Source organism: Carassius gibelio, chromosome B5 (genome assembly GCF_023724105.1).
Source record: "Carassius gibelio isolate Cgi1373 ecotype wild population from Czech Republic chromosome B5, carGib1.2-hapl.c, whole genome shotgun sequence".
NCBI classification, from domain to species: domain Eukaryota; kingdom Metazoa; phylum Chordata; class Actinopteri; order Cypriniformes; family Cyprinidae; genus Carassius; species Carassius gibelio.
Genome location: NC_068400.1, coordinates 10,776,181 through 10,788,726, shown reverse-complemented (window position 1 = coordinate 10,788,726; position 12,546 = coordinate 10,776,181). Strand labels below are relative to the sequence as shown.

The following is a 12,546-nucleotide window of genomic DNA, read 5'->3' as shown; positions in this document are numbered from 1 at the left end:
ATAAGGGGTAATAAAAATATTGGGGAAAAAAAGTCGGCACAAAAAAGTCAGGTTGTTGACTTACTGAAGAAGATTAAGCACTGAAGATAGTCTGAGATGGACTGAAGTGTTTGCTTTAAACATTTTATATATTTATGGCAAACTCTTTTATCCAAAGCAACTTGTGCTGCATTTAAAGTGAACAATCACATTTTTATCACTTCATGCGTTTCCTAGGATTTGACCCCGTGACCCTTGTGTTGCAAGCATCTGCTTCACTGTTTAAGCTTCAGGAAAAATAAGTAAATAACTGGAAGAATAACAAAGAGCAGTAAAAGGTATCACTGTCTGAGCTTCAAACCAGTTTGTTTATGATTACAATGATGCATTATATTAATATGTAAAAAAATAAAAAATAAATACCAGTTTGTAAAATCAGGCACAATAACAAGCTGTTTAGTAAAGTAACTGAAAGTGAATGACACCAGACAACTGTTCTTGCATTAAAAACATGGATATACTGAAGGTTAAACTGTTCTCAGAAAAGTATTTTTTTAGTAAAGTAAGGTTGGGGCAAGTTGTCACATTTTATTTGATATCATGTTGAACTCTGTTTATTTTCCTTATGGAGATTAATAAACACAATTGTCTGTGGACACACACACACACACACACACACACACAGATACTGTGATGGCATTAGATATTCACATGTGCTTCATTATCACAGCAGTAACATCATTCAGCAGGGCGCTGCAGTAATATATGCGCCGCCTGTTGTTTGTTTTGACCCACATCTTGATCTTACACACGTTACATCAGGACTCAGACTAACACTGGACACACACGGCGTGGTTTTCAGAGTCAGATCACTGCTCTTCTCTCACTGCATCTAGCTGCTGCTGCTCTCTATGGGCTCTTATAGCGTCTCTTTAAGTGTCAGGGATGCAGTGTTGCCAGATAATGCTAATAAAAACAAAACAAATCTTTGGTTTAGAAATAAAATATTCCTCAAGCAGCTTTCTGTGCACACGATCTGAAAGGAGATGAGTATCGGCTTCTTCATGTGCTTAAATGGACAAATTCTCACAAAAATATTTCAGCATGTCCTGATTGGAGAGTTTTCACGTTTCCGCAGTCAGTCTTGCCATAAGTGAAGATAAAGAGTTGGGCAGGTATCAGGTGTTAAATACTTCTCAGTATATTAGATTATATGCATTCGGTCTTAAAGTGACAGCAGCTAATAGTCCTGCTGCTGTTTCTCTTATTTAATGTGAATTAAACAACTAAAGAAACAGGATAATTCTTTCCCTGCTCTTCAATAATTAACTTAATAACATCAATATATATTTAATTAATAAAGTTAAGACTATGCAGCATTTTAATTTTACATTTGATTGCTTTATTCAGTTTCTGTAGACCAGACTATTATTTGTTAATAGGTTAAATAGTTTATTTCATTTATGTATTTTTTTTTCTACTGTATTAGTCTTATCTAGTCCTAGTAATCTGATTGTGAGCATTTTTAAGCATAATATAATATCATTACAAGTCCTAAATGTTTTGGAATCTGATTACGTGATCCAGGTGACATTATCAGTTCCTACACATGAAAACACAAATGCTTAATACAGATGAGACACTTTCAGGATAAATAAGTATGCTTAATAAATCAGGAAAAGCAGATGATCACAATTAGAATATGATTCTGATTCTGAATCTGAATCAGCACTGAACTGAAGTTTCATTGACTGTTATTTCTTCAGTTTGTTACTGTGTAAAGCGTGTGACTCGAGGAGAGTGTGTGTTTGCTCATTAACTCAAAGTCACACAGATGGACAGAGGTGTGTTTGATGGGATCTTTGATTCGCTCCTGTTGAACACAGACTGATTCTGAGAAGTGCTTCTCATGAAATATATCTGGTTTAACAGCTGGAGCTCAGTAACCTTCACAGGGACATTAAATGCTCTCATTTCCACTCGTTCAGGTTTCTGCTCTCGAGTCGCGGTGGAAACACTCTGGGAGCCCTAACGGCCCGGCTCTTCCTAAATGAGCAGGACTCAGTGACTTCAATCTATATCTATATCTGTAAAAATACACAAACAATACACAAAAAACACATTTCATTGAGAAGCATCACTGCATGAGACAGTAATTCTTGTTTTCATTGATTGTGTCTGTATTAAGACCATATCTTATTGCACTGAAAGTGTTTGCAAAAAAGTGAAAGTGAAAGTTCAATAGTTAAATAATCTGCAATATGAAGGATATAATGCCTTATGCTTTGTTGTTGACACATGAATTTATCTTCTTTGAAGGATTTCTAAATACATTAGGTTTTTGGCTGTACTGTACATTAGTGCTTCTGCTGGATCAGTGTGATGACCGGATCATGATTATTATGGTCTGTCTGATCGCTGATCACTCATGTAACCAATCACATCAATTCTAATTCAAGTTTGTTTGATGATTTATTTTGTTGTTTAATTTTATTTTTATTTAGTGTTTTGTTTATTTTTAAAAGGTTCCTTTTAATACATTTTTTAATGTTGCATTTTCTTTTACATTTTTATAATTTATTCAAAAACGTTTTTTGTTTAATCATATTTGATTTCATTTTTTTTTCCAATTTCATATGTATTTTATTTCTTTTCATGTTTTTCTATTTTTTTTACATGTATTCTTACATTTATTTTAATTTCTTATTTTTTTATTTTTTTTTTAATTAAATTTCTGTCCATTTATTTATTTATTTAGATATTTGCTGAATTGGAGATTTATCTGATCTGGTTTGTTCAGGTTCAGTGTGTCTTCTCAGAATCTGAAGTGTGTGTCGACAGAAGAAACGTGGCAGTTGTGAGTGTGACGACTCTGTGAACTCATTAATTTCCCTTCTGTGGGAAAACTTTATCTGGAATATGATTTCTTTTAGAAGCGCAGCAGTTCAGTGAAGAAGTGACCTTCATGAGGGCTTTAATTCACGTGTTTTAAAGAGAGCACTCGTCCTCTAATCGCTCTGAGATGAACACGGCACAATCTGCTGATTATACACTCAACACACGGCCTTCTGCAACACACCAGCACAAGCCAGGTTCAGTTGTTTCTTTCTTCATTCATTCAAAAATGAAAATTTATTTTTATATTTACAAATATTTAATTTATTTTTATATTTATAAATAGACAAATATTATATAGATATCACTATATTGAAAATAATAATATAATATTACTAAATATAATTAAATATAATAATATAACTGTAGTGAGTTCGTAGGAGGAAAGGACGAGGACAATGGTCTGCTGACAATATTTTTAATAAAATTAAAAAGTAATCGTTACAAACACCAATGGTGACTTTTATTCTGACACTCGCAGACTCTATCGGCAAACGCTTCCGGTTAACTCCTTCCGTGGTCAGCAGTCCGTCTCTCTCTCGACTGCTTCTGTCTCTGTTTTATACTCTCTCCGCGCCAATTACTGAAACAAGAGACAGGTGTTGATCGTTTCCGCCCAAACCACTCACTCACCCAGGCACGTGCACAGGTAAGGCTCAACCTGTGCAGAGCACATGCCCTTTTTGCCCTTACACTCCGAAGTGCCCTTTTTTTGGTGGTGTTTTTTTTTTTTTTTTTATCACTGCTATTGGTCACCCTTTACGTCTGTCTGTCTGTTTTACCAAATGAAAGTTCTTAAAACGAGCTTGTGTAAATCTTATTCGATCCTCAAGCTGTCAGTAAGCTGATAACTCCGCCCCCTTTCATTGAATCAACTGAAGTTCCACTGCAGCCGCACAGTAGACACCAGCTGAGCTGAACAAAGTTTTGCAAAGGGTAAATAAATATCTTGTTGTTTGAAGAAGTACTAATAAACACTGTCTATAAAGGCTCATATTTTATTTATTTGATGTCTGACTGACTCACTGAGACATGTGGGACGTCGCCTGAGAGAGAGGGCTAGCATTTGCCATCTAGTCATAGCCAATACATAGCCAACACTTAAATAGCCTGTGCAGATAGTAGCATTTCATCTTTTATAAAATGCTAATTTGGCCAAATGCATTTTACCACAGGAAAATCTGAGCGCTCCGTCTATATAGCTAAAAAAACTAGTTTGTAACCTGTAGATGAAAATGTAATGTGATGCCCGCAGCGGCAGGCGCCGTCTCCGTTTTAATGACGGACAGAAAAAAAAATCACATTTGCACACATTTGCTGGTCAAAAACGATATATCGATAAGTAATACAACAACATATAATTTGTTTTTACCATCGGGAAATCATAACAGGTGCGCCCCCGCGCTGTTTCGTACTGGAACTTACACAAAGCGACGCGTGATCCTCGTCACCTAGATAACATATTTCTAAGAAATTTCTTCTTTGATTTATGATTGCTGATACACTTAATTTATTAACATTTAGGCTAATCATGTTATGGTATACTCTCTGTATACTCTCTTTATAAAATGTTGTAAAACATGGTTTTACTACAGTAATGTAGTAGTAACTAAAAAAAAAAAAAAATTACAGAAGATCACTGAAATCTTTATATTTTATCATACAGAATGTAATTCGTGATTCATTCCAAGGCTTCATTTATTTGATCCAAAATACAGCAAAATCAGTAATATTGTGTAATATTTTTACAATTTTAAATAACTGTTTTCTATTTGAATATTTTAAAATGTAATTTATTTTTGTGATCAAAGCTGAATTTTCAGCATCATTACTCCAGTTCAGTACTCTTCAGTGTCACGTGATCCTTCAGAAATGCTTTTCACTGCAACTGTACTTTTCACACTATTTTTATTTATTTTTTCATTGCTGGCTTATTTAAGGGGAAAGTGTAGTGAATAAGAGACCTTCGAGAGACCAACATCCCTGGTCCACCACAGTATCAAATTTTTGCCAGACATGGCTCACAGAAGGTTGCTGTTGTATAAGGTTTAAAGAAGCCCTTAAAACCCTGTTTATCTATATTATCTAATTATCTAATATTATTATTATGGTTGTTATTAATCGTGAATAAATCTAAAGCTTTTGAGACTATTATTTTGTGTTATTGAATTTGTCATGAAGATGTGACCATTTCTTCCTTTTATGCAGGCTTACTAAATAATCTTGATATAAAAAAGGGGGGGGTGCCCTTTTTCAGTTTCAGCACATGCCCCTCAAAAGGTCTGTGCACGGCCCTGCACTCACCGTTCGTCTCCTGATTCTTTCTCTCGCTGCAGACTTCACTAAACCACACCCCCCCGCCACAATAACTAAAATAACACATTAAATATAATTTAAATAATAATTTTGGATTTATTGATGACAAATAATATAAACGTGGTTGTTGTGTTTTTATTATTATTGTGAATGCCAGTGAGTGTGCAGGCCTGTGTTTCTGTCTGGAGTCACAATGTGTCGTGTCTCTTTGAAGACGCTCATCCATCATCTTCTCCACATGAATGTTTCAGGCCGATGGAGGAGAGGCTTTCATCCACGCGGCTCCAGAGTAATTACAGCGCAGGATCTTTGCTCATTCTCTGTGTCTGTGTTCAGATGAAGCTCCTGCATTCACTGCGCTTCTGTCTGAGCTTTGATCCGTCCATCAAAGCATGCTGACCTGCAGATCCACTTCCTCTCGCACCTGCAGCACACACACAGCATGCACAGGCTTCCACACACTCTCTTTACTACTTCATTCATGAATTAATAACATGAGACGTCTGAGCTGTACTGTTCAGGTTTGGCAGTTCACCAGCAGTATTACTGCAGTAAACAAATATATAAAATAATACTATTAAATGTAAAGAAAAAAATATAGCTGAATATATTTTATAACTATTAATAACAACAATAATATAATATAAAATATTATTATTATTCAAATATTAAATAATAATAATAGTATTACATTTATATAAAGGTTGAATATAATTTAAATAATGATTTTATTAATTAGCAATATGTCAAAAAGTATGTATAAAATCTTAATTAATATAAATTAATATAAAAATAATTACATAATATTAACAATATTTAAGTGAAATAATAATATTAATATAATAATATTTAATATAGCTAATATTTGACATTAAATTTTCATTACATAAATGTATATATTAACAATATTTAACATGAAAACAATTCACAGATTCAGTGATTAGAAAAACTTAAACTTAAAGAAACTTAAACCTTAAATATTAAATGATAGTAATAAAAAAAATGCTAGTGTTTTAGACGTTTCCATAAGTTGCAGTGTTTCTACTTACTCATTAAACTCTAATCATAATGAAGACGCAGCAGGTTTACGGTACAGTAGAGTTACAGTATGTGATGTTTGATCTGAGTTTGGTGAGATTTGCTGTGAACCCAGTGAATGAAGATAGCACACACACACACACACACACTCACACACACACACACTTCCTCTCCGGAGCCCTGCAGCGCTGATTAAACGCAGCGTTTATGTGTTCTGCGGGTTTGAGAGCTGCGTTCCTCCTGCGCTCGGCAGATCAAAAGTTAAAGTCAGTCCCAAGAACTGTTTCCTCTGATTAAAAATCGAGCTCCTGCTGCTGAGAGTCTGAAGTCTGTATTTATAACGCATCAGAAGTGCCTCTGAGATCATCATCAAGCTCTTCATAAAGTATTATCATACGCATTATGACGCATTGGAGCGAGAGCACAGGTGAAGTCATGCTTCCTCCGGGGGTTCATCACACTGTATTAAGACACTGCTTTGTATTGCAAGTTTTCTGAAATGTTATCTTCATATGTGCAAATTATAATATTTATTTTCTCATTATTTTCTTTCTTTAAAAAAAAAATGTTTTGTTAATAGTTTTGCTTTAAAACCAGATTTTGTTTTTAAAAATCTGAAAACAAACATTTGTGACGGTTTTGTTATTTTTTTTGTTTTCTTTTGAATTTTCTTTTGAACTTTTTAATTTCTTAGTTATTTTATTTTTAGTAGATCAAGTTAAACTAAACGAAGAAAAATTTGATAAGATGAGAAATTTTGCTTTTGAAACTAGCTAAAATCAAACACACACAAACACACACACACACATATACTCTATAGCTGTGTGTGTGTGTGGACTGAATCCCTCTTTGAATTGGTTTGCGTCCAGCGCTCAGGCTTGTCCTCAGCTGTGTTAATGAGGCCCGCTGACGGATTAGGATCCACCGCGTGTCTAATTAACAGAGCAGTGACCGCAGAAACACTGGGTGATCAGCAGAGAGACGCAGGTGAGTGGCCGCTGCTCTGCAGCAAAGCATTGTGGGTCATTAGACTGCATGCTTAAGAAGAAGAAGAGCTTAATGAGTCTGTGAGGCTGCTGGCCTTTGTGTCGTCTCAATAACATACTGGCATAAAGGCCACAGAAATCACTGTTATACAAAGCGTGGCGTTGGTTTGACTTTGTGCCACCGTAACCTTCCTGATGATAATTGGCTTGTAATTATTTTCTTTTTATTATTTATTTGTATTAAATGAAATAAATAATAAAGTCCACTGCTGTGATAGCTAACAGTTGTGTATGATTGACAGTGTGCATTCCTCACAGATGGATGTTGCTGTGATTTAGGTCAAAAATGCATAAATCACTCAATACATAAACGATTTGTAAGAAGAGACATAGTACTAATGACACGTGTGTGTTGGGACATTACTGTCGGATCCAGTATAGTCACACAGCATTGTCTTTTAGTTTCAGTCTTTCTGAAAACCCCACATCAATTTGTGCCTTGTGTGTAAACGAATCTGTGGTAAAATGAAGTGAACAAAGGACAGTTCTTACAGACATGGTCTGGATCTTCATTAAAAATACAGATCACTCTTTTCTAACGTTAGGATCAGAAGGAAGTAAATCTAATGACAGCTTGGCTCTGAAAAGCATCTTGTTCGTTTGGTTTCTGCACAGTCCTGCGTTTGTCTCGCTCATTAATTACAATACATGCACGGATCTGTGGGCGGGGCTAAACAGTGCTGTAAAATTGGTGGACTGGGCTAAACAGGCAGTGATGTAGAATCGTGGGCGGGACTAAACGAGCAGTGATGTAGATTGGTGGGCGGGACTAAACAGGCAGTGCTGTTAAAGCAGGCATTGATCATCCTCTGTGGAGGCGGTGCTTATTCACACTATTAAATCTTAAGAGTAGTACATTGCACAAGCTGTCGTTTTGGCAGAAAGCCTTCAATATAAGCTGTTTTTAGACTAACCAAGTTTTGAATTCTGAAACTTACTGGAAGATTTTATAGCACAATGACCTCTTATATGTCATTTGAGCAAGACTTTCCTAACGATAATTGGCTCGTGAATATTTTGATGGGTTTCAGTTTTTAATGTTAAAATTAGGGCTTTTGCTGAAGGTTATTCTCACATGGAGTGGCTGTAATGAAAGCAGACACAAATGAAGCTGTGAACGTCTGTGACAGAAGTGAACGGTGACTCAGGGATTCTGACACTTGCAGCACTCGTGTTCAGAGATGCTTTAATGATGTGTGTTAGATGTGCTGCTGAACACAAGTCCAGGAATGTCTCCATCTCTGATTCATGACAAATGACTCAAATGTGCAGGTGGATGTTATGAGTGTAGATCGTCCATCCTCTTCCTCTATCGGCTTCAGCAAGAAACAGTACAAGGAAACTCATTTATTGTTTTAATACTCTAATGAAATTTATTTATTTTCAGTTAGTTTCATTTAGCTTTTATTTAATTTTATTTTCCTTTTTCTTTTATTGTTTTATATATTATTAATTTGCTTTAATTTAATTGTATTGATGTTTTATTTTATTATTGTCATCATTATTTATATATATTTTTTTTTTTATTTTACTTTTAATTTATTTTTTTACTTTATTTATTATTTTACTTTATTTGATTTCATTTTATTTAACTTTTTATATATTTTTCTTACCATTTTAGTATTATTCCTTTGATGTTTTTTTTTTTTTACATTATTACATTATTATACCTTACTTTTTACATTTATATTTATTTATTTTTATTCTTATATTTATTCTTTTTAGAATATTTCTCACACCCTGTGGCTTCTGTCTGACAGAAATGGATGAAATCACATCTGTGTGTTTGACTCTGACCAGCACCAGAGTCTCAGGGGGAGTGGCCAGTGCTTGTGTGGCCAATCAGAAACTGTCTCTGACTGTCCATCATCCTGTAGATGCAGATTTGGTTGTATTTTAATTTAACCAGAACTGTTTTTCAAAGTTAACTGACATGAGTTTTGAGGAAAAGCTGAAGCTAGTAAAACACCTGAAATGATTTCCATCACATGAGGGAAGATTGTAGGAGTCGGTTAAGTTTCCTCACTCGTTCCCTCTCTTGTTCTCCTGTGGCGTCATCATCCTATTCTCTCGTTCTGTTTTTTGGAATGCAGAAGCAGAATTATTCCTTCTCATTTTTCTCTCTGTGTTAATTAGATTGAAACGCTTTCCCATTCATTTGCATATGAACACCCTCTTAATGAGAGCAGATAATAAAGCTCTGTAATCACAGGCTGCAGATTGTCTCTCATCAGCAGAGGAAATGCTTGCATTCAGCACATTCATAACGTGTGTGTGTGTGTTGCTGTAGGTCCAAGTGGGTTCAGATGCTGAAAAAGGCTTTTCTGCTCACCAAGGCTGCATTTATTTGACCAAAAATACAGTAAAAAAAAAAAAAAAAAATTGAGAGAGGAGAAAAATAATAATTTCAATCATCAGTTTTCTGTGTGAATCTGTGTTAAAGTGTAATGTATTTCTGTGATGCTCCGCTGTATTTTCAGCATCATTCCTCCAGTCTTCAGTGTCACATGATCTTCAGAAATCAGAATAATATGATGATTTGCTGGTTTTGTGATCTGATGATTGTGTTTCTGTAAGTGATGATTACATAATGTATATCAGCCTCAGTCTGTTTCTCGTTTCCAGGTTTGACATCGCTGATGTTCTGTGGCAGTAATCAGAGGTTACATACCGCTGTGTGTGTGTGTGTGTGTGTGTGTGTTTGGCCGTCGGCTGCTAGTGCGCTGCTGACTGTAATTGGAGGCAGTTAGGGAACCATGTTAACAATAATCACGGCAATATGACTCCGGCTGCACATTCAGAAATAATTGTGTTCCCATGTGAGCTGTTGTGATGCTGGACCATAAACACACACACACACACACACACATACACACAATTAGCATGAGCGATTGACCCGCCCGCACACGTTACACAGACATATGAGTCTAATTATCAGCATAATCACATAAACATAACAATATTCATGAACGCAGTCTACTGCTCCCTTCACGTGCTATCAGAAACCTCCTTCTTCACACTTTTGTTTTGTTGAAAGAACAGAAGTCGAGGTGGTCAAACTGTTCATTCTTACCTGTTTCTTGTGGAAATTTTATCGAAATTTTATCAAATGTATAGATTAGAAGATATTAGAAGATAACTTTAAGACAAATTTTGAAGGCCCAACAAACTTCTTTCTTTCTTTCTTTCTTGTACCGACATTGAATTTATTTAAATTTGTATTAATTGGTGTGGTTCTCCCTCAGGTCCTCTGCGAGTGGTGGTCCCCACCGAGTCGGTCTCGGCTCATCTGGGTGACACGGCTCTTCTGCGCTGTGAGGTGACCGGTGAGCCCATGCCCGTGGTGCGCTGGCAGAAGAACAGGGAGGACCTGCCCTTGACCTTTGACCCTGACAGCAGAGTGGTCATCCTGCCCTCTGGATCTCTGCAGGTCAGCAGGGTCCAGCCGCCGGACTCGGCCACATACCGCTGCTTAGCAGAGAACCCCAGCAGCTCCCGCACAGGCACAGACGCAGACCTGCGCGTCATACCGGGTGAGTGACCCGCTGACCTCCACTAACTAGTGACCCGCTGACCTCCACTAACTAATGACCCACCTGACCTACACTAACTAGTGACCACCTGACCACCACTAACTAATGACCCACCTGACCACCACTAACTAGTGACCCGCTGACCTACACTAACTAATGACCCACCTGACCACCACTAACTAGTGACCCACTGACTACCACTAACTAGTGACCCGCTGACCTACACTAACTAATGACCCACCTGACCACCACTAACTAATGACCCACCTGACCACCACTAACTAGTGACCCGCTGACCTACACTAACTAATGACCCACCTGACCACCACTAACTAGTGACCCACTGACTACCACTAACTAGTGACCCGCTGACCTACACTAACTAATGACCCACCTGACCACCACTAACTAATGACCCACCTGACCACCACTAACCTGCGCGTCATACTGGGTGAGTGACCCGCTGACCTCCACTAACTAGTGACCCGCTGACCTCCACTAACTAGTGACCCACCTGACCTACACTAACTAATGACCCACCTGACCACCACTAACTAATGACCCACCTGACCACCACTAACTAGTGACCCGCTGACCTACACTAACTAATGACCCACCTGACCACCACTAACTAGTGACCCACTGACTACCACTAACTAGTGACCCGCTGACCTACACTAACTAAGGACCCACCTGACCACCACTTACTAGTGACCCGCTGGCCTACACTAACTAAGGACCCACCTGACCACCACTAACTAGTGACCCACTGACCAGCACTAACTAGTGACCAGCTGACCACCACTAACTAATGTCTCCCTGACCTTCAATAACTAGTGAGCCGCTTTCTTCCACCAACTTATGACCCAACTAATTAGTAACCCACTGACCTCCACTAACTAGTGACCCGCTGACCTCCCCTAACTATCGACCTGCTGACCACCACAAACCAGTGAGCTGCCTGACCTCCACTAACTAGTGAACCAATGACCTCCACTAACTAGTGACCCATTGACCTCCCCTAACTAGTGAGCCACCTGACCTCCACTAACTAGTGAACAGCATTGCATTGTTGATCAGAATTGATCCGAATAATGACTCTGTTGTGTTGTTGAAGCTTAAAGTTTCATAATTTCATAATTAAGTTTCATTTTAAAACTGCAAATTTGCTTTGAAACAAACCGTATTGTATAAAGCACTGTAGAAAATAAGGTGAATTATGAAATTATTTCAAATTTGAAATAGTTTGAAATTTTGTCGAAACGATTTCAAGTCATTCTATATATGAAACAGTCATTATATTTTTACTTTGGCCATTAATAAAAAAACATATTAAATAATATAAAATGGTATGATTTATTTATGAAATAACGTGTTAATGTGTATAATCCACAAATGTGTACAGAAGTGAGATAAACCGTATGAAATCTCAGCAAAAAAAGTATTTCTTGTAAAGAATGATATTTACAAATGTGTGTGTGTGTGTGTGTCAGTGGTCTCTCTGTCTCTGTGTATTGTGTCCCAGAATGCACTGGGCTCTCACTCACTCATTACTGGTGCAGTGGTTTCTGGGAGAAGTGCTTGTTTTCAGCAGCAGGTATTGGAGCTCAAATATCAGTCTGTCATTTTCTGTGAGGATTCTGAATGATTTCTGCAGCTCTGACATTTCTGTTGATCGATGCAGGAGAATCAATGACTCATTAGTCCAGAAACCTGGGCGTCCTGCTAATGACTGGAGA

General features: G+C 37.1%; 1 protein-coding gene across 3 annotated transcripts in view; it reads left to right on the top strand.

The window, feature by feature from the left end:
• dcc (DCC netrin 1 receptor) overlaps positions 1 to 12,546 on the top strand; it is a 167,710-nt gene that overhangs the window by 52,237 nt on the left and 102,927 nt on the right. For all 3 annotated transcript variants that reach the window (XM_052555810.1, XM_052555809.1, XM_052555808.1), the window contains exon 3: positions 10,520 to 10,807. In XM_052555810.1, the coding sequence (XP_052411770.1) occupies positions 10,520 to 10,807 (288 nt within the window). The remainder of the gene's footprint in view (positions 1 to 10,519; positions 10,808 to 12,546) is intronic.